The 23,407-nt window shown below is 43.7% G+C and overlaps 1 protein-coding gene across 9 annotated transcripts in view; it reads left to right on the forward strand.

The window, feature by feature from the left end:
- Positions 1-578: 578 nt before the first annotated feature.
- The window catches only part of PLA2R1 (phospholipase A2 receptor 1), a 141,617-nt gene continuing 118,788 nt past the window's right edge, over positions 579-23,407 (forward strand). For 6 of the 9 annotated variants that reach the window (XR_010344594.1, XM_012454839.3, XM_012454837.3 and 3 more), the window contains exons 1-3: positions 579-690; positions 17,982-18,365; positions 20,960-21,133. Coding sequence is in view for 8 of the 9 variants with exons in the window: in XM_012454839.3 (XP_012310262.1) it covers positions 579-690; positions 17,982-18,365; positions 20,960-21,133 (670 nt within the window). In the remaining variant the exon portion in view is untranslated. Of the gene's footprint in view, positions 691-4,204; positions 4,611-17,981; positions 18,366-20,959; positions 21,134-23,407 lie in introns of those variants that run through there. The other 3 variants (XM_021665903.2, XM_012454841.3, XM_064382692.1) reach the window with 3 other exon arrangements.

Consider the following 23,407-nt stretch of genomic DNA (forward strand, 5'->3'; position numbering starts at 1 on the left):
AGGGGTCTCCAGGTCTCCACATTTCAGAGGAGTCCAGGGCGCTCCCAAAGCGCCTGGGTCGCGGAGCAGCTTGGTTCACTCTAAGCTGCCGGCTGCAAACCAGAATCTGGGTAGTTCGCGAACCCGGATGTCAGTCTCTGTGTCCTAGAGATTCTCAAATCGCTCACCCCCAACTCCTCTCCGGCCTCCCCTAGAAAGCGGAGAGCGGGGCTGCGAGCGCGAGGAGCGGAGAGTGTGTCCCGGGCAGCCTCACTCCTCCCGTCCCCACCCCAAACGCAGGAATTTCTGGGATGGGCAGATGGCCCACCCCTCCTCCTCCGCCTTCCCCAAGCCGCAGAGGGCAGGGCGGGGAAAACCTCAGCGACTTCCCCGCGTCCCAGCTCAGAGCCCCGAGAGTCAGTTCACTGTGGCGACAGGGGTGGCGGAGTGGGTCTCCAGTGCCAGGGGGCGGCGGGGCCCCTGGAGGGGTGGGACTCGGGGGAGGCTGCGGATCCGCCTCCGCGCCGCAGGGCCGGGTGTTTGGGGCGCGGCTCTGGGCTCCCGGGACCTGGGGCGCCCGGCGAGCACAGTGGTTAGCGATGCTGCCGTCGCCTTCGCTGCTGCCGCTGCTGCTGTTGCTGGGGGCACCGCGGGGCCGCGCCGAGGGCGTGGCGGAGGCGCTCTCCCCGGAGCGGCTCCTGGAGTGGCAAGGTGAGTCTCCTCAGGGCCGGGGACTGGTTCAGTACGCTGGGGAGAAGGGCCGGGTGGTCGAGGGAGAAGAAGAAGCGGCGAAGCTAGGGGCCGAGCGGGCGGGCGAGGGCGGCCGCGTTTGTGGGGGTTCGTGTGTCGGCAGTCCCGAGCACGGGGGTCGGGGTGGTGTCCTGCAGCTTCTTGTCTGGGCCCGGCACCCTCCTGGCTTCTGCGGGTATGGGGGGACCGGGGTCAGGGCTTGATCTCGCCGGCAACTCCACTAGGCTGTGGCACCCGGAGTCAGCCCGGGATAGGAGAGTCGGAGAAGTTTCAAAACGGAAACTTACCGAGAGCTGCTTATTTGGGACGATCACATCTCGTCCCAAATGATGGCAAAAAGATGGCTCAGTTCTTCCCCTTGCAAATCAAGCCGATACCTGCAGAGTGACCCCAAGCCAGACCTCCCTAGTCCACCCCTTTCGGAAGAAAACTTTGTGGGTTTTTGTTTTGTTTTGTTTGAGACAGGGTCTTACTCTGTCGCCAAGGCTGAAGTGCAGTGGCGGGATATTGGCTCACTGCAGCCTCCACCTCCTGAACTCAAGCGATCCTCCCACCTCAGCCTCCAGAGTAGCTGGGACCACAGGTGTGCACCGCCACGCCTAGCTAAATTTTTGTATTTTTGGTGGAGACAGGGTTTCGCCATGTTGCCCAGGCTGGTGTTGAACTCCCAGGCTCAAGTGATCCGCCCACCTCGGCCTCCCAAAGTTCTGGGATTACAGACATAAGCCACCATGCCCCGCCTGAAAACGTCAGACCAGGTGTGGGAGAGGAACCTCAGTGGCTCCATGAGCTGGGTGATGCGGAGCTTTCGTGCCTTAGTCTCTCTCAGTGGAAAATGGGGTTTGATATATACAGGGGAACCCTGAGAATTAAGTTATTCCCCAAACACACTCGTGTGCACACGGATCAATTCAGCAAACACTTATTGAGCACCTACTACACATGATACTCAAAGGGATGTGTAAAGAGATGGGAGGAGAGATTTCTGGCCTGCATGGCCTGCATTCGAGAATGGGCACCTCAGGCAGAGAAGCCTGTGGCCAAGGGCGGAAGTCCATATATGCAAGTAGGAGGGGGACAGGAGGGAGTTAAATATGCCAGGAGGAGCCTCCAGACAGCCTCCATCCTCTCTGCCTTTAGAGATAAGTTTGGAGAGAAGGGGTAACACAAGATGTGATCAATATCTGCATTCACATTTTTTCCTCCTCAGTAGAATATGTCTACATTTTCTAGGCAGTCTTTTCTAGAGTGTGTTTCCTAAGCTCCCTGGAGGCTTAATCAGGGGCAGGTAGAACAAGACCATTCTTATTCTAAGGTGACCAAAGTCAGAGATGCTTTTACCTTCTTGGTCAATTCAGTTAAAATTGCTCCTGTGGATGCACATCTGATCCTGTGGTGTGTCTTGTTCCTTCCCACTGGGTTTACCATGCAGTGGTTATTCTTTTGCATTTTAAAATGTGGGGTTTGCCTGGGCACTAGGTGGTATAACAGCGCATAGCTCACAGGACAGAAGTTGGACTGGGCCACACACAGAGTATGTGCTGGTGATCCTCCCAGCAAAGGGCTAATCCCTTCTATATGTAGCAGCCCCAAATCCTGGCCTGAGACAAATCCTCATCAGTGCCTTCTTTTTAGCAGTCAAGGGCACTCTGAAATTAGAGCCATCTGCCAGATCTTGTACCTTCCAAGTGCAGTTTGCAAATCTGAAAGAGTTGACATAGTTGGCACAGAGATTCTTCAGATATGAAAATGCTGCTGCTGATTTTCCAAGGAGAACAGAGGTTATGTACCAGTCCTCATACAGCCTCCCTCCCTGACCCCAGTCACCTGCATCAGTAGAATTTCAAGTGTAGACTGGACAGGTTTGAAGTCAAGTTTTTCCTGTCAATACAAAATGGAAAAACAAAATCTTAACATTGAAAAGGACCTGAGACATTGTCTACTCCAGCCCTCTGTTCTTAAGATGTGCAAGTTGAGGTATGGCTGCCATGTCGTTAGCCATGTTGTGGGGTGCCTCAGTTTACCACTGTGTTCACTGTATCACATGGACTTACTTTAGCCATGATTGACATCCACAGAACAACTGAGAGAAAAATGCATACTCATTTTAGTTTCCTATCCACTAATAATGGCTATGTAATAATGCACAGCAGATTATGCATACAGTATTTTTTTATCTGAATTGTTTGATATGTATTATTTGTACATCTGATATGTATTATAAGCATGACAGGCTTGGGAGGCAGATGATGGATTGTATTGTGCTGATTTTCCAATGATTTATCAATAATTCTTGATACGATTTGGCTGTGCTCCCACCCAAATCTCAACTTGAATTGTATCTCCCAGAATTCCCAAGTGTGGGAGGGACCCAGGGGAGGTAATTGAATTATGGGAGCCGATCTTTCCCATGCTATTCTCATGATAGTGAAGGAGTCTCATGAGATCTGATGGGTTTATCAAGAGTTTCCGCATTTTCTTCTTCCTCATATTTCTCTCGCTGTGGCCGTGTAAGAAGTGCCTTTTGCCTCCCACCATAATTCTGAGGCTTCCCCAGCCATGTGGAACTGTAAGTCCAATTAAACCTCTTTTTCTTCCCTGTCTTGGATATGTCTTTATCAGCATCATATAAACGGACTAATACAATTCTGTATTCAAAAGTCAGTAGATACAGTATGATATAGTAGTTACATTCTCAGGCTTCAGAGCTAGACTGTCTGAGTTCAAATCCTGACTATACCATTTACCATCTGTGTGACCCAGGGACAAGTTACTTAACCTGTTAATAGCTCAGTTGCTGCCCTCTCACCATGGTCCCCTCTTCCTCTGGCCAATCCAGACCATTTTGACAGGTTGATCTCCTTGTAACAATTATTTACTAACCTGTGCCCAGCACTGTACTTGGTGGGTCTGAAGCTCATCTCCTACCCCTAATCTAAGCATCCCTAACCTCCGGGCCACCTACCAGTTTATGGCCTGTTAGGAACTGGGCCACACAACAGAAGGTTAGAGGCAGCAAACGAAAGAGGCTTCATCTGTATTTACAACTGCTCCCTATCCCTCACATTACTGCCTGAGCTCTGCTTCCTGTCAGATCAGTGGTGGCATTAGATTCTCACAGGATCATGAACTCTATTATGAACTGTGCATGTGAGGGATCTAGGTTATGCACTCCTTATGAGAGTCTAATGCCTGATGATCTGTCACTGTCTCCCATCACCCCAGATGGGACCATCTAGTTGCAGGAAAAGAAGCTCAGGTCTCCCACTGATTCAACATTACGGTGAGCTGTATAATTATTTCATTACATATTACAATGTAATAATAATAGAAATAAAGAGCATAATAAATGTAATGTGCTTGAATCATCCCAAAACCATCCCCCACCCCACCACCCCTCCAGTCCGTGGAAAAATTGTCTTCCATGAAACTAGTCCTTTGTGCCATAAAGGCTGGGGATCTCTGATCTAGTTGGATATTCCAAGGAGCCTGATTGTGGTTTGTTTTCCCTTATCAGAATCTGAGCCCTTCTTCTAGCAAGTGCTAAGACATGCTAACTTCATTCACTCAGGTACTCCAGATACAAAGAGGGCAAGGGGAAGAAAGAAGAAGGGGGTGGAGCATCCTGGTGAAAGGTGGGCATAGTCATTCATAGCAGCGAATAATCATTGCTAAAGGAAATGATCCGGTGCAAGTAAAAGGGTTTTAAAGTTTGTTGAGGGTTGAAAAATGATAAATATGAAATGTTCCCCAGCTAATATCATAGGAGAGTTTGCTTCTGCAGTGCTCAACCTTCCAGAGCAGGAGTGGAGAGAATCCAAGTCTGTCAGTGTCTGGGAACTCTCAGGATAGATTCTTCTAAATGACCAGCGACCAAGGAGGTGAGGGTGCTAATGAGTGTGCTTGCCATTGGGTCCTATCTGGGGAGAAGAGAGTGAAACAGGGTGGGGTGTACAGGATGTCTCTTGATATGCTATGCCAATGGAAAGAGGGGTAGGAGCCGATGGTCTCAGTTGTTCATTATCTGTCAGGCACTGTGTGCTTTATCTCCCTGTTTTAGTTGGGCTCATCTAAAAGCAATTCCTGAGTCATGTTTTTATTAGGGTGCAAGTAGTTTTTTTTAGGAGGTGATTCTAGAAAGCACGGTAAGGGAGTGAGGACATGAGATCAGTCAGGGAAGAAGCCACCACAGGCCACTGGGGCTCGGTTTTGCAAAGGACCCTCTGAGGAACCGTATAGAACTCAGTGAACCCACCAAGGGGCAGGAAGCTGAAGTATTTATCTACCAACTCCCACCTTTCATTGACTGAGGGTCACACCTGGGGTATTCACTCCCTTCTGCTCCTGGTATCCCTGAAACACTTAGGCAGAGAGCCACAGAAAGTCCGTGGGAGTACACCGGGACTGTCTGCAGGTGAGTGAGCTCCAGGTGAGGGGGTGTGAGGAGGGAACCAACAGAATCTGCTACCCACCTCCAGACTGGGGAGGTAAAAACATGAGTAGGATATGACACTGGCCCCAAGAGGCTGAGAGTCCAGGGATAGACATAGAAACACAAACAATTACAAAACAGCAAGAGAGGTCTTATGATAACCAGGGATGAGCAAAGTGCTGAAGGCATGCAGAGGAGGCGCTGGTCTAGGGAGCTGGAGGCTCATCAAAGGACATTTGTTTTCCTAAAGGATAAGTAGGCAGTTGCCATATAGGTAAAAGGAGACTGAGCATTCCTGGGAACACATATTTTATGTGCAAAGGCACAGGATCGCTTGTCAGGCAACAGTAAAACTTCAGTGAGCTGAAAGTTCCCTTCTGAGCTCTTTTGGATTCAAGGAAAGAGGCCCACTGAAGGTCACTCAGGCAAACGTGGATTTGGTTGTAATGGTCCCAGGATCTCAAGGGGGGACCCCGGACAGGTTCTTCTGGGCAGTCAGGCCTCCTGGGAAACAGGTACTGGCCACCGACATGAAGCAGTTACTTTGTTTTTCTGTCTCTCTCTCTCTCTCTCTGGGGCTCTATGGTGGTTCCTGTTTGGTTGTCCTTTCTGTTGACTGGTTTCTTTGGCTTTGACTAGCAGGACTTTCCTCTGTAGCTCCCTTAGCTTCCTGGGAAGAGTCCCTTAATTTCCTAGGAGAGGGATCTGGTTACACTCTTCACAGCATGCTGGCCAGTTCCTGTGCTTTGCCCTCTAGTCTAAGGCCTTCCCCTGGCTACTCGGCCATGGTAGAGGCAGGAGGTGCACACAGGGATGGGTGTTGCTTCATCAGGGGCTGTGGACGGAGTACAACACCAGAATAGTGTCCCAGGCAAAATAAGAAGCAGTGACATGTCTATATTTGGAAGCATGAGAGAGAAGAGGAAGAGTTTGATTGGAAGTACCTTGCTTCTGGAAACAGTCTGGTTGAGTTAATTGGGTACTGCTGAGAGGGGTCTTGTGGGTTTGCACAAAGGGGAACCAGACAACATGTTTAAATTTAGAAGTGCCATGTTCAGTTTGGGACTTGAAGGGGGTTTCCCGTCACCTTCAAGAGGGTAATTCTGGAGGGCAGCAAAAAAAAAAAAAAATACCATCTGAATAGTTAAAGCTGAGCTAAGTCAGTCCCAATAGGAAAATTGAGGAGCAGAAAGTTTGGATTCAAGAAACAGGGTTTAAAAAGAGGAAATATATATATTTAAAAAACAACAATTAAAGAAAAGTTAATGGAAGTTAGGAGATGAGGAAAAGTTGCAGAATAGGAGAGTTAGTGATTAAAGAGTGCAAATTCCAAGTTTTGGAGATGGACCCATTTTTAGTAGTGACCAGATCCAAGATGTGGTTGTAGGAGTGGTCACCGAAGTGGAGACCTCTCAGCAGAGGAGTCAAGAAACCCAGTGTCCAGAGCAAAGCTAGAGTTGGAGTAGAGTTTGGGACTCTTGTGTCAGCAAGCCACAGTAAGAAATACATTTTACATCACAACCAACAGCATATAGGTCTACATATGTATGACTGAAACAATGTTTCATTTAAAAAATATCCTTACCTAATATGACATGCTGCTACATTTCCCTCTGTTCCATTCTGTTTTGTTTTGTCTTGCTGGTCATGACACATTCAGTTGATTTCATGACTATAAATGGGCCACAACCTGCAGTGGGTAAAGCATCGAGCCAGAGTGTTGGGTCATCTGTGTGGAAGCTGAAGTGGTTTTGGGATGTGGAGAACAGTGGGGAGTCTGCTGATATCAAAGCCATGGCGAATGTGCGGAAGAGTGGTTCAGGGCAGAGGGCCCCAGTGGCAAGGAAAGCAGGGGGGTGCCACCTGGAAGAGGTTCTGAGAGAGGGCTACGAGAGCCACTACCTGGAGGCGGCAATGGGGAGGAGCTCTAACCCTGAGATTTTCCCCATAGCTTCTGTTTCTAATACAAAGGTAAAAATGCCCCTCTACTGCTTCTAGTATTTTCTAACAGTTGGGGAGTGGTTACTCTTTGCTATTTTACTTACATCAACACATTGTCTCCTCACCAAAACAGGCAGTCAATATTATTATATACCCTTCTTTTACATATGAAGAAGAGTTAAATAACTTGTGCCTACAGGAGCTTATAGCATGGGGATTTGAACCAAGTACTCAGCACTAACGCAAAGGATCCCTGAATAGCCTTGTGACCCCATGGTATGATTCATTCTGTATCCCACTACATGACAGAAGCATGCAATTTAGTTTCACAGCAGGAAGAACAGGAGACCAGCCTCTTGCTCTCTGCAACTCCTCCCTTTCCAAACCCCTCTTTCCACATATGGGAGTGATATTTTCCTAAAGCAGAAGTGTGCAAAGCTACTGATTTACGTATGTTTTAGGCAATTCTGATGTCTAGGCAATGAGCCATTCCACTAATATGCAAACATGGAATTTCAGTAAAAGTATGATCAGACAGTGGTTTAGCTGCCCTTCCTGGTCATGAATCATGCTAGCCATCTTGACTCCATTTCTCCCTTTTCTGTTTGTCATCCCTCAGCATTTCCTCTCCTTCAAACTTTTCTCATCCCACCTTCTCTGCCTGGCTCCCTTCTGGCAAGCCTTTGTGAGTCAGCATAGATGTCCAGTCTTCCTCCTCCTATTTACTCTTTCTCATTAAGCCTCTAACTCTTTTCCTATTGTTGGTTGTCACAGTAACTGATACTACACAATGCAGGTTCCAAGCCCATGACAGGAAAGATGGGGCCACACAGATCTTTCAGTTGTTCCTGCATCTCCCCTTCTTTGACCTAACAATCTGCTTATTTTTATCTGGTTTTCTGAAGAAATGATCCCCTGGTGTTGCCTCTTCTGAACTCAATCCCAATGCAGTAAATCCTGATGTAATCTATCAAAGTAATCAATTTAAACATTTATAAACCCTTCCCTCCATTTTTTACAGAAATTATCCTTGAGAGCATTTTGGAGATGTTCCAATGAATAGCTAGGAGCATAAATTATATTTTGAATAGATTAAAGTAAAAACAAATATTATTGTTCATAAAATAAATAAGAGAACACCATATAGATATTATAATAAGTCATTTAGGGAAAAATATTTTATAAAGCCACTCAAGAAAATTAGAAAATTATGATTAGAATTTCTGTAACTTGGGTTCTGTGACACAGAGCTAAGCAAAACAGAAAAGTCATAGCCACATTTCCAGACAACTATGGTTCCAAAGAAATACGCAAATAAAAATGTGTTACCACTTCTAGCTTTTGGTATTCTGCTCTTGAGAACTTTTCGATTATGAAAATGTAAACGTTTTCTGATTATTTAACTATAAAAATTGTTTAATTTTGCTGCTCTTTGGTACCATTTATGTTCAAAGTTAAGGTTTCCTTTTATTTTTATTAATATTTATGAATTGATCATCCTTACCAGGATCTTGTGATGCCAGTACTGTTACTGATTTTTTTCTTTTTGTTATAACATTTATTTTTTGTAGAGAGGAGGTCTTGCTACATTGCCCAGACTGGTCTTAAATTCCTGGTCTCAAGCTGTCCTCTAGCCTCGGCCTCCCAAAGTGCTGGGATTACTGGTGTGAACTACACACCCAGCCCCAGCATTATTATTAAACCCATTGTGCAGATGGGAAAACCAAGTCAGATACTCTTCTAGTTTTAAGCAGTTCTGCCCTAAAAGACATGCTCTGTAGTTTGCCAAGGTCTTTTTTCCAGAATGTTAACCCTGTTCAACTGCAAACAAGGAGAGCTTCATGGGGATGTAACCAGTGCAGTTACACAGGGCCTTATACTCAGAAAGGCCTTCCTTCCACTTAGGATTTAATGCTCCGTGTTTTGGGGTCTTGGGATTTGTAATCATTTCTATCTTTGAATTTTTGTGCTGTGCGTGATGTCCAATGGGACAACGAAACTTGAACCAGAGGTTTGGAGTCTCAGTTTAAGTTCAGTTCTTCCTGGTGTCCCCTGTCTACCTATCTGGGATGAATTCTCAGCTGCCTCCTCCCCACAATTGCTGCTGCCTTCTGCACACAGTGGCAACCAGGTTGCATTGAAGTTGGGGGACTAGAGGCCTGGGGCCTAGGAGTGAATGCCTTGTGGCATTTGGAGCAGTGCAAGGCAGCATTCATCACCATTGGACTGGTAGCACTTCTCTGGGTTCTATGAGGGCTGAGTGGGAACCTCTCACCTAACCTCAATCCAGGTACTATATTCCAAGCACATTATAGTTCAGAGGTTGCAATCTTTTGTGGCCCATGGGAAAAGGAGATTGACTTGACTTCCCCATGTCCCACGAAGACCACACATTTTCCTTGTACCCTGGACCTTGCAAATGATGTAGACAGCCTGAATAAGAAGGATAGGGACTGTTATGATTTGATTCATTTCCCCCCACCAAATTCATATAAGAATGATGCCTTACTTGGAAATAGGGTGTTCACAGAGTTAAACAAGTTAAAATGAGGTAGTTAGGGTAGCCCTAGTCTATTATGACTGGTGTACTCATAAGGAGGGGAAATTTGGACAGAGAAATGTGCATAGAGAGGTGATGTGAAGAACACAGAAGCTGGTCATCTAGGGGTCAAGGAGAGAATCCAGGTGAGACGTTTACCACCAGCTGCAGAGGTCTGACCTGCAGACCCTGACTCAATGGCAGATGAATAAATGCACTCTCATACCTCGTTCAGTGATTGAAGTTGGCTAGGGATGGTCATCGGCTGCTTTCAGAGAATGTAATGCAACCAATCGACCAAGACCCCCTGTACATCCACACATTTATTCAGTAAAACATTTCATAACAGAGGTTCTAAGTCAACATGCTTGTGGATAATTAGCATGGCTAAAAGAGTGGTTTTACGAATGATAAAAGCTTTAGGTTCTGAGCCCAGAGTAAACACTGTTAACAGGTAATTTCCCTTTGATCTCCCCCTGAGAGAGCCATCCAGGACAAAGTTTACATGAGTAAACAGAGTAGAGACAAAGAGATGTGGGGAAAACAGATGTAAACTGGGAAAGCCTTTTACTGTCCCTATCTTTTCTCTAACATAATGGACTGGCTACCCTCAGCCTGTCCCAATAAAACCTTACAGCCTTCCAAAAGGGTTGAGATTATAATCTATAACTTTCCCTAATATTTTCTGTAATATTTTGCCAGCCACCCCAAGTGAATCTCAACATCCAGGAACCCATCCTTCCCTCACAGCCCTCAGAAGGAATCAACCCTGCCGCACCTTGATCTCATGCTTCTGGCCTCCAGAATTGCCAGAAAAGACATTTCTGTCATTGAAGCCACTCAGTTTGTGCTATTTTGTTATGGCAACTCTAGCAAACCGATACAGGGACTAACACTCTACCTACCACTAAAAGTTGTTATTTTTTTACATTTCTCCCTTGCCTTTAGTAACTGTTTTTTCTTTGAATGGACATACTCTCAAAGCAGCTAAGATGAATAGCTCAGTGTAAACACTTTTGTTTTCAGTAATGTCACATCATTTCCAGAGTTCTTTTGGTTGATGATGGAGTTGTTTTCTGGTTTTGTTGTTTTTCGTAACCCAGTCTTTGAATCATTACCCCCCCATCCCCGCTGGGCTTTAATATGCAGGCATTTGTGAGGGCATCTTAACAATGTTCTGTCTTTTTGTGTCTTGCCCTAACTTGCACTTTGTAATGAGGCTCCCTGGTGATTGAGATGGTATATTTTCAACACAGTCTATAAGATAATCACAGAGCTCCTGTGAATAATGATTTTTTTACACCATTAATGTCTGTTAGGTACTTTCCAGTTAAATAAAGGCAAAATGATGGGAGAATAGACTAAAAGCTAAAAGGAAGAAAAATGTTTTCAACTCAGTTTAAAAATTCATTGGTAAGATACAGAGGTCTAGCAAAGCATCACAGAAGAGAGATTTTCTGCTAGTGTCAGCAACTGCTAAATGAGGACAGAGCAGGAGGATAGAGGAGGGAACAGGAATGGGCAGGGAGTGGCAAGGACAGTCTGAAAGGGTTAACCCCTCCTGGCACAGGGGTTGGTAATAGGCAGTTTGAAGCCTTAGAAAACTGCAATCCAGTGGCACTGATTAAGCTGGGTTTCATTTCTCCTACATGTGAGAAAGAGTATTGTGTGCCTCCTGGAACTTGAGCTGCGATTGGGGGAGATTAGAGAGAAAAGGGAAGAGAACACATAAAAAGATTTAGCAAGAGGGGTCCACAGCCCTGTGGAGATGGTGATTATCCCGGTTCAGAAGCTGTAGGAGAATAAAGAAGGCTTAGACATAAGGACAACGCTAGGACAGGGAAAGAGGAGGAAGTTCTGAGACAAGACAAAGAGGTTTCTAAAAAATGTACTTGGATAACTTTTTAGTTGGTTAATAGAAGGCAATTGACAGGAACTCAATGGTTTCAGATTAAGAGACACACAGAAACTCTGATAATTTGAAATAAAATGCACATTTTCATACAGAGAGCGGGTATGAAGGGCTGGCCCACTTTACACTTTGTTCTGTGGATCTGTTCTTTGAGGAACCATGCATATGCTGCCTGCTGCAAGCCTGGGAAGCTCCTCACTTACTGATTTGAAAGGTCATACTAAGAATCCAGATTTTCTGCATCACTCGGCCATGAATAGGACTTGATTCAGCAGCTTACAGTATCCTTTCCTGCTACAGAGGAATCTTAGGAACACAATCAGCTCTGAATCCATTGTTCACTAGATGGAACAGATAGAGACAAACCCAAATTTGTGAAGCTGGAAAAAAATCAATATATCTCAAGAGAGAAGCTGCTCACCTTCAGACTGGTTACAGAGGAGAGATGCCCTCCCCGTTTCCTTCTGGACTGCATCCCTGCTGAAACCAAAATACTGTTAGAACAGCAAGGAGATGGACAGAGTGAAGAGAGGCAGCAGGGCAGGAAGTGTGTGAGCCCAGCACTAGCTCTGTGGGTAGATGGAGTAGAAGCAATTTCAAACCTACAGGACTGGGGTAGGAGATTAAAATGGGGTTGCAGTCTGCATGCTGCGGCTTTCTAATAGCTTGTCATAAGCATTGCCCTTGATGTGAACCATGCACTGGAACTTCTCCTTCCAGTTCCCTTAATGGAGCAGCACAAAGACTGACTTTATGTGTATAGTTGGATTAGGTGAACACCTTCCTGGTGTAATTTATTGAATACCAGAAAGTCCTTTGTCTAAAATGGCACCATTAAAACTATTGTTTAATTGTTTCTTTCAAATGGCTTTTGTTAAAAATGCAGGAACTTTACAAAGGCTTAACAGTACAAATGTTATCTTACTTAACACTTCAAACCTTCATTCAGCTGGTCCTAAGAGAAGAGCTGTCTAAAGCTAAAGGGAACACCAAAGGCAGGGAGAGGTGATCAGGAGGGGTGCAGAAGGTCAAGTGGAGGGGCCTCAGGAGAAACTTCCTGTAGGTACCTCCAGTCTGTGCTGTTCACACAGACAGATCAAACTGCAATAATGGCCCCAGGCTTTAGGCTTCAACCTCATGGCACCCCATTTTGCTTATATCTCCTATGTCAAAATATATTTTGGCATTAAGTTACAATTTTTTCTGTGTATTTCAGGGATTCCCCGGGAGAATGTAACTTCCTTGCAGGCAAACACTATGACATGTATATCCTTCTATCTACCTGGTTCCCAAACCATGCCATATTAGCACTTGATAGATGTTTGTCGTCTGAAATTTCAAGTCAGCTACTTCAAAATGTTTGGCAACAATCTATAGCAGTTTATTTTCTTCTAATTTATAAATGAATGCATGTAAATAAAGCTACATCTGGACTGAATATGGTCCTCATTGAGTAGATAGATATAAAATTTCTAAGACAAAAATGGATTTGGAAAAAAAAGTAAAAGAATGGCTCAATTAAATAATCTTTACAGTTCCATCCAGCTCTAAAGTTCATGGTTCTGGGCTTATGGGTGAAGTGAGTCTCCTCTGCCACACCCATCTTCCTTCTAGCGCTGCCCTGCTTCGTCCTCCCTTGAAAGTGGCCAAGTATGTGTGTGTGCACACTCCCTGCTCAGAGTCTGGTGACACTGAGGGGTCCTGTCCACCTCACATGTGACATCAGTTGAAGAGCCAGTTCAGTGTCTTAAATTTTGGTTTGTTTTCTTTCTCTTATTTGTTATCACTTGGTTTTTAAAGCTTTTTAAATAATTGTTTATTTTATTTTAAGTTCTGGAATACATGTGCAGGATGTACAGGTTTATTGCATAGGGAAATGTGTGCCATGGTGGGTTGCTGCACCTATCATCCCATCATCTTCATGCATTAGCTCTTTATCCTGATGCTTTTCCTTCCCTGCCCCTGCCACAGGCCTCAGTGTGTGTCGTTCCCCTCCCTGTGTCCATGTGTTCTCATTGTTCAACTCCCACTTATAAGTGGTATCACTTGTTTTTAAGGGCTTATTTTGTTTCTGTTGTTGCTGTTGTTTGTTTCTTTTGAGACACTGTCTCGCTCTTTCTCCCAGGCTGGAACACAGTGGCACAGTCCTAGCTCACTGCAGTCTCCACTTCTGGATTCAAGTGATTCTTGTGTCTCAGCTTCCCAAGTAGCTGGAAATATGACATGCACCACCACGCCTGGCTAATTTTTGTATTTTAGTAGAGACCTCAAGTGATTTGCCTGCCTCAGCCTCCCAAAGTGCTGGGATTACATGCGTGAGCCACCACGTCCCACCATTAAGGGCTTATTTTAAACGCAATTATAATGTTTTCTTTGGAACTGATGAACTCTCTTCATTACCTATGCAAATTCCCATGATTCCAGAACAAATATATACAGTTTCAAAGGGCAGATATTTAGGCAAATAATGTCTCTCTATCTCTAGCATCTTACTCAGTGTCTGTGAAGTAGTTGGCATCCAATCAAAGCTAGTTGAATGAATCAATGTTCCATATATAGTCATAAAGGTGATATCCTAAATTTCAGTTCAACAGTTGATCAGTGAAGCATTCTCCTCCCACTCTTTAGAAGAGCACACGTTATCTTATGGGGCCAAAGAGTGGATCTGAAATGATCTCCTAAAGGAACTCAGAAGTAGAAAGTAGACCCACTGTCTTCCATGAATCTTATTAAAAAAAGAAAAGGATAGAAATTAGCTTATAAGTTACTTCTAATAAATCAATCCCATTTTTCCTCCTAAACTTATAATTATGAAGGGAAGTATAATAACATTTTCCTGAAATGAGATTTAGTAATTCTGGCAGTACTCCATTAATCACTTAATCAGTGTTCAAGCAGAACTGATGTCCTTGACATGTATAATCAATCTTGATTCCTCCCACATTTGATTTCCATCTTTTAAAAAATCCAGCCACTACACACACTAAGAATTGGTGGCTTAATTTCACATTATAGTTTTGTTACAGACATTATGTGTATATAATAACAATCAGAATATTGATACCTATATTAAGTCTCCTCACAGTCTATTTGAAAGTAATCGTTTTCTCTTCAGTGAATTTATGGAGATTAACAGTGCTAGGATCATATTCTATTTTAACTTAATGGAAAAATGGGCTCAAGTCATTTTTTAACTTAGTATATTTGGAGGTAACATGTTGATTATTATTGGTGAACCAGAGTTACTTGCCTATGGCACATTCTGAAGAACTTTTCTAAAGCTATTTCCTAAAGGCAGCTGGCATGGAAATGTAAGTAGCACCCCAAAATTAGACAGCAGTGGATTAGATGTGTCTAATATGTTCTGCTTTGGAAAGGTACTTTTGTGATTGCTGGTGTGACTACAGAAGTTCCAATTTCTGCCTCTCTTTTTCTCTTAATACTGATTAATTTGGAAGTTTAAAAGCATTATTGATCAGGCATGGCGGCTCTCACCTGTAGTCCCAGCACTTTGGGAGACCAAAGTGGGAGGACTGCTTGAGCTCAGGAGTTTGAGACCATCCTGGGAAATATATTGAGATCCTGTCTCTATCAAAAAAAAAATTGGCCACACATGGCGGTACACATTTGTAATCCCAACTGCTCAGGAGGCTGAAGTGAGAGGATCAATTGAGCCTGGGAAGTTGAGGCCTCAGTGAGCCATGATAGTGTCACTGCGCTCCAGCCTGCGTGACAGAGCAAGACCCGGTTTCAAATCCCCCCACCCCACACAATATTTATTCACCCCAAATATTAGCTGTGTAATTTTCATGTCCACTGATTCACAGACCACCCATCCCCCGATCTACACATTGCTTGTCAACACCATGTATTTTTCTCTTTCCTATTAAAAACCTACAGTGTAGACTTTACAGGTGAGTAATGCATAAAATCAACAGATGAAGGCTCTTAATTCATAACTGCACATGTATTTGAACAAAGGAGGCAAATATTTTGTTATCTGGTTGTTTGGAGAGTATTTTTCCTCCATAAAAGGTGATAGCGTGGTGTCTCAGGATTGTTTAAAACTAAAATGTCTGCACCTACTGTGTGCTGCAGAAACTGAAGTAGAAATAAGCTTTTGTGCCAACAGTGTAAGAGGAGAAGCCTTTGAGGGATACTGAGATTAGCACTCTGTAGGTTCAGCCAGATTTACAGCTGGATCTATAGACCAAGAATCAGAAAGTCAGAGGGATAAAGTAATAATGACAGCTCCCATTTCCTGAGGCTTTTCATGGTGGTCTGTGGTGTGCTTTGCATGGGTTATTCAATGGAGTATTTTTAACATCTGTAAGAGGTCAGTACCATACATATTCCCAGTTTAAAGAGGAAAGATGAGGCTCACAGAGATGGAGCAATCTGCCCGAAGTTACACAGCGGGTCTGTGATGGCTCTATGTGACTCTAGAGCTCTCAACCACTAGCTAGGTCATCTACACACATATCTGAGGTGTATAAACTGAGGCACAGTCAGTAAGTTGCAGAGCTTACAGTGTATTTGAACATATATATTAGGTAGAAGCTGAACTACAAACCCATTATAGTAAAATAATCCTTTAATGAAAAATTAATGGAACTCTAGGTTAGCTAGAAAGTAATTAGTAGGTTACAACAGAAATTAAGGTGAACATTCAACCCAGGATTGAAAAAGTGAGAAGGAAAGTTGGACAGAAAGTTAATTATCAGACTCCATATTGCATTGATGAGAGGTGGATTTGACTTTGAATGACTATTACTAATAACCATGCAGACAAGGTCTTCATTAGGAAAACAAATTTCCTGATCTAAATGAAATCTCCCTAAAACCATTTATTTTCCTCACCTCACCCCCTCTCCTTTGCTCTGATGTACAGTGATCAAAGCAATTCTCTGATAACTAATTCAACTCCTCAAATCTGTGGCTATAAGTAAGGTCACCAATTTTTAAATGAGGTATAGAGTTTACTAACACATGGACAATCTTTTTGTAACAGTATCTTAAGTGATTTTGGTTACTGTAAATCAGTTTTCTTCAAGCTAACTTTGGAGAAACCAAAAACGTTTACCAGAATGAAGCATTGTCCCATCATGGATCCATGAGGAGTCCCGTCCTGCCCTGTCCCAAACCTCTACAAGGCCTCTGCCCATTCCCATTCTGCCTTCTATGATACGACCTGCCCTAAACCCCAGACATTCGAGGGAACCCTATCATGTCCCTTCAGAGTTCTGAAGAATAGACAGGAAGTAAAATAGAAGAGGGGAGCCTAGCTCATGGAGGACCAAAGAGTACCTGGGCCTGACCGGACATGAACCGAGGTGACCTCAGCAGCCAGAGGCCAAAACAGCGAGTATGTTTCAACAGCAAGCACTGACTGAATTTCCACCATGTGCCCAGCACATCCATGCTTAGATTAAAGAAATGAGACTCAGTTGCCATCTTCAAAAAGCCTCTGAGAAAACACATTCATAACTGCTGAGTACTAGGTGCCTCCCAAGCCAGCAACTTGGATAAAGTCAGGTAGCAGATTGGGTAAAGTCAGGTAGCAAGTTGGCAGCTAACATGTATTCCCCAGCTGGGTCCCACCAGCTTTTCCACAGGAAACTCACCCAAATTCCTTCTTCCTGCTTCAGGGAGGAGAGCTCAGGGGCATGTCACAAAATGCTATCTCTGCCCATCCACGTGGCCTCTGGTTTCTGCTACTGTTAATGGTGCTCCGTCGCCTCTCATGTTTCAAGGTGTTGTGCCATAGCTAGTGCCCTGGGCATCTGCCTGCTTCTGCCAGCCCCACCCAGCAAGCCGTCTCCTACTAAGAGTCTTTCAAGAGGTCCCCCACTCCACCCTTGTACTCCTGAGAAACATTGTTTTCTGACCAGCATTGAATCCTGTATCAAATCACAAAGCAGCATTTCACTGATAGCCTTTTGATTTTCTACAGGAACTTGATGGTAGAGATTTTCATTCAGTGGCTCTTGATTTAGCAGCTGTGTTCCTAATGTTCAAGCACTTGTCTGAGAAAGCCAGTGTTGTCATATCCATTGGCACCCTGTGTCCCTCCCCAGGAGCCCTGAGTATTATTACCAATCCCCCTCTCTAACCAATTGTACAAGCGCACCTTCTCTGTCAGTAACAGACTTGAGTAGATTGACAGGTAACCCTTGTTCCTATATGGCCAATGAGGTCTTAGATCAGAGCTCTGCCATTAACTCCAGTAAGCCCTTTCATGCTTCCCAAGAAACTCCTCTGTTTTATAAAAATAGAGCCCTTCAGGTGGACCTGCCCAGCAACTCCAGACCTGTGGGAAATGGCTGGCAACTGTGGCATCTCACACTTAGATATGCACACTGAGATCCTTAGGACGCTAGTTAATTCTATGGGAAAATTTCCTGCCATGTCTTTGATTTTTGTTTCAGATAAAGGGATATTTGTTATCCAAAGCGAGAGTCTCGAGAAATGCATCCAAGCAGGGAAATCGGTACTGACCCTGGAGAACTGCAAGCAAGCAAACAAGTACATGCTGTGGAAATGGGTTTCAAACCACGGCCTCTTTAACATAGGAGGCAGCGGTTGCCTGGGCCTGAATTTCTCCGCCCCAGAGCAGCCTTTGAGCTTATATGAATGTGACTCCACCCTTGTTTCCTTGCGGTGGCGCTGTAACAGGAAGATGATCATGGGCCCGCTGCAGTACTCCGTCCAGGTGACGCGCAATAACACTGTGGTGGCCTCACGGAAGTATTTTCATAAGTGGATTTCTTATGTGTCAGGTGGTGGAGACATTTGCGAATATCTACACAAAGGTAAAAATAATTTAAATAAGTACTCAGGGAATGATATATTTTTTTAAATTTGCCTATAAATAAAGATTTGCAAAGCATTATGTGAAAGAAGTACACAAGGCCTGGACCCTCACGGGACTTCTGCTAAATACATTTTAGTTATTTCCTTGCTTATGGTGAAAGGGTTATGCGAGTCTCAGAATGGACATACTAAATTCTGCTAAAGAAGCAGAACTTCTCAGAGTTTAAAGGTATTGGGAGGAAAAACTTTTAACTGACTCTGGGAAGCAATGGAAAGGAGGAGAAAGAACAATCAGGCAAGAGGGAGAGAGAAAAGGAAGGTGGAAGGAAAAGATCTTTGAAGTGAGGACTTTTGTCATAACAAATATAATAACCGCTCCTCCCCTGCCACCATTTCTCTTATTGTAAAAACCCATCCCCACCTATGGAGATATGTGTCCAAGGCACCTCCAATGCCTCCTCACGCTGGCTGCCATTCATGTGGTAGTCATGTTGCAATTCACCTGAAGATAAATGACAGACTGTTGTCAGGGATTATTTGGCAGATGCCAAGCATGGTTGGTGAGAAAGCATGGTTTAGAAAGGAATTTCATTTTCTATGGTTATTTTTGTCATTTCTAAACAGAAAAAATAAATAAATAAAGTTACATGGTTAAATTCTAAAATCTCAAACCTGTCCCTCAGGGTTTGTTTGGTAGCTCACTCTATCCATCTATCCATCCATCCATCCACGCACACATCCATTCATCCATCCATCCATCCATCCCACATTTTTATCTAGCACTGCTGACAAATCCATCACACATTCATCAGGCACTGGGCTAGGCACCTGATTTACAAAGGCCTATAGGACAGGTGGAGTCCTTCCCCTCGTGGTGCTCTGTAGAATTATGCTTTCACAAGAGCATATCCTCCTAAGAATTCTGTGCAGTCCTGGGAAGCAGAGCAAGGAACTCCTAAAGAAGAAATGATTAAAAAGAGACAGAGCCAAGGGCCCGGCATTTTCAGGACTGACTAACATAAGGTGAGCACTCTGAATAATCTACAGTTCTGAAGAGGAACTGGATATTTTGCTTTATGTTAACTTTTTAGCCACATACCCATACTCATGGTGCATGCAGGTAAAGAGTCTAGGGAACATCGGCTTCTGAGTAGAAAGAAGGAGATTGAAAGAAAAGAATATATCCTGAAATACCTACAGTTCCTAAAGAGCCCTGACCGCTAAGGCTGGTGCCTGGTGACATGTCAGTTCAGCCCCTGCCAATTGTGGGGCTCTCCACAGCTGGTCCTTTTGCCCCAGGACCTACCATTGACAGCCACAGCTGAGTCATGAAAAGCTTTTGTTGATTCCTGATTAAGGCCAGGAATGCCCAAGTATTGCAATATCCTGAGAAAGCAGCCAGCAGGCCACATCTGCAGGGTCATCTCACTCTAGACCACTGTAGAAGCCACCCAGCCAGCCGTCTCACTTCACCCTCTCCCCGTGTAGGCTGTTTGCCCCTTTGCACCCCCAGTGATTCTTCTAAAATGGACATCTGATCCTGTCACTTTCCCATTCAAAACCTGCACAAGACTTGCCCCCACCCTCAGGGTAGAGGGCAAAGCCCACAGTATGGCAGGAAGACAGCCCTATGTGCACTGACACTCCGGTATGTCCGTGATTTCCCTTCCCAGAGGGCCTCCTTCCTCTTCTTCATTCACCCCACACCTTTTCTTGTCTCAAGCTCTTTATACTTGCTGTTTCTTCTACTAGATCAACTCTTTTCTAAAGACCTGCACTCTCAGGTCACTCAGTTCTTATTCAGAGAGGCATTTTGCTGTCCATCCTGTCCAAAGTAGTGCCCTGTGCCCCTCCACCCATCTCTCCCTCTCTCTCTCTTCCTTTCTCTCTCTCTTCCTCTCTTTCTTCCTTTCTTTCTCTCTCTCCCTCTGACACACACACATACACACACACCCCACTCTGTCTTCTCATCCTATTTACTTTTCATCATGGCACTTATCACTACCTGCAATGATACTGTATGTTTATTTGTATATCTCTCTCCTTGCTAGAATAGAAGTTCCACTTGAAGGAACTCTTGCTGATTTGTTCACTGTTGCATCCCCAGTACTGAGTACATTAAATGCTCAATAAATATTTATTGAATGAATAAATTAATAAATGCCTATGTATCTATTGAGCTTTAGATACATAGATACATAGACACATAGATTTAGATACATAGATTTAGATACAAATGGCTGATGTATTTGGGGACTGGAAGGTACTATGAAGGTAAATCTCTATTAAAGTTTTCTTCTCATCCATCCACAAATATGAATGTTACTGTGGCAGCTCACTATAGTAAGTGAACAAGTAAACAAGTAGATAAATGTGTAAGCAAACCATGTATCAGCACTTCTTCTGAGCCCAGCACTGGGTCTAACACTTCTACTGACAGGAGACAGTGAGGACCTGAGGGCTCACTCTGCTGTAGCGAGTATCTGCTCCTACGAGGGTTTCAGTCCATAAAAAAATGCTTTAGATATATAACAGTTTCCAGAGATAAAGCTGACATCCTACTTATCTGACTTTGTACATTTCTTTCTCCTAGATTTGCATACAATCAAAGGGAACACCCACGGGATGCCGTGTATGTTTCCCTTCCAGTATAACCACCAGTGGCATCATGAATGTACCCGTGAAGGTCGAGAAGATGACTTACTCTGGTGTGCCACGACAAGCCGTTATGAACGAGATGAAAAGTGGGGATTTTGCCCTGATCCCAGTAAGAATAAATTTTGTCTTCTATATATGTCATGAATAAATCAAAGATGATTAGAAAGTTATCTGTATCTAAACAAAAGCACTGGGATTGATATATTGAAGTCTGAATAAGCACCCTGATGCTATTAATATAGATTGTGATTTGGGGTTTGTTTTTGCCTTGGAAAGGTGATTCTAATCTGTATTAGTTTTTCCATACGTTGAAGAGATGTTAATTAGACATTCTTCATTAAGCTCAGTGCATAATGATGTTTTAACCAAATTATAATACTCTGCAATCTCATTGATCCCAGTTTCCTGGCTGGATACTTCAAAACAAACCCGATTGCATATAAAGACCAGTTAGCCTTTCAATCCACTACCTCTCATGAGCTGCCTTAATTTCTCCACATCCAGGCTGTTTGTCTTGCCCATTCTCAAGTCCAGGCATCAGCTGGCCCCTCGATGATCTTTCTAAAATTGCAACTGCCCTCATTATTTCTTGACAGTGGATTCCTGACTTGCTTTCCTTACTACTTACCTCCTGGCTATAATCTCATCTGTTTTTTCTTAACTTGATTTTCAAGGTTCAGTGACAGCGGCAGTTTTCCAACTTTTTTTCAGTTAGTGCTTTATTATTTTATTTTTATTTAGCTAAAAGGTTTCCAATTGTTCCCAAGTATTAGGGAATATTTCTGTATACCTCCTACTTTCTATATGCCATTTCCTTCCCCTTGGTTTCTGTGAGTCAGAAAGTACAGCTTTTACAGTCTTTTCATCTCCCATGCCCGTCTCTCCTCTGCATATATAAAATGCAACAAATAAATTTGAAGCAAAGGAAAATTGACGAGATTAACTCCAAAGAATCTGATTTATAAAGTATCTGTTGAATTGTTTTTTAATCCAAGAGCCAGTATAGTTTAGTAAATAAGAAAGAGTATAACCTTTGAAATAATCAGGCCAAGACTGGAATCTTGCTTCCTTCCAACAATGAAATTTTGGGAAGCTCTCTCCATCTAAGTCTCAGTTTCTTCAGCCATAAAATGTAGATAATAGCAGTAACTATTAGGATTATTGTGCAATTCAATTAGATGAGGCATTCAAGGCACTTTTCATAATGTCTGACACACAGTAAACCACTCACAAGGGTTAACCATTGCGGCCAGCAGCAGCAGCAACAACAGCAGCAGCATCAAACCCAATTTACCTTTTCAGCATACACTTCTGAATAAATGATTTCTCCTCTCTGCTGTCAGTCAACAAGCACTAAGCTAGGCATAGTGGTGAATGCCAAGAGTTTTAGGACTTAGGATGCTCCCTTTAAGGAACTTGACATTAAGACAGGACAGACAGATTTGCTGTATGCCAGAATATGCAGACTATATTTGAGACAATGCCCTAGAATCACCTGGGAGATAGTTTCAATGCATATCCTGGCCCATCTTCCAGAGATGCAGTGGGTCCAGTATGTAAAACCTAAGCATCTGCATTTTTGAAAAGTGCCCCAGGTGACCCTGGTGCAGATAATTCTTCCTCAAGCAATTAATAATATGGAGATAATTCTACGCAATACACATCTATATACAGGGATAATATCGATACATTTAACCACCAATATGGTATGGGCTATTGATCAATCACAGTGGAGACCTTAGTGTGGGGGTTGGGAATTCTAGAGGCCCACTGCTGATATTAACTCCTTAGCTGCTGGAATGTGGGGAGTGGGGTGCAGAGAAGCCTGGGGCAACAATGGCTATTCACCAACCAGCATGAAAGCATTTTATTATTTTATAACTGTCAAATCACCAGCCTTCTCTATCTGAATCTAAATGTATGCATGTAGGTGTGTATGCATGTAGTCCCTGCACACCTTGAATTCCTGAACTAGATGCCATATTATTTTCATTATGTCATATTATTTACATCATCTCTTCTCTTTCCTTTTCTATCCCCAACAGATGTCATTATTAAAACCAAATAAATGAACCAATACTAATAAAGTTAACACATGCGTCACACGACTCTAACACTAGGGACTTTAAATTTAAAAAAAAAAAAAAAACTACAACATTCTCCTTAAGGTTCTGAAAAGAACCCTGCCACCAACCTCTGTCACTTATAGCCAATGACAGTTTCCCAGTGGAAGCCTGGGTTCAGTGGTGCTCTGGGCTTTCCATTCCCCAGACCATCTATCTGTTCAGCCTCCTATGACTCAGAAACTTCCTTCACTTGACAGCCTGCCAGATTCCAGCTCTCCTGACCTTTACCACAACCAGCAGAGAGCATGTTTATTTGT

This window comes from Aotus nancymaae, unplaced genomic scaffold (genome assembly GCF_030222135.1).
Source record: "Aotus nancymaae isolate 86718 unplaced genomic scaffold, 86718_ANA_hifiasm-v0.15.2.pri h1tg000029l, whole genome shotgun sequence".
Classification (NCBI taxonomy): domain Eukaryota; kingdom Metazoa; phylum Chordata; class Mammalia; order Primates; family Aotidae; genus Aotus; species Aotus nancymaae.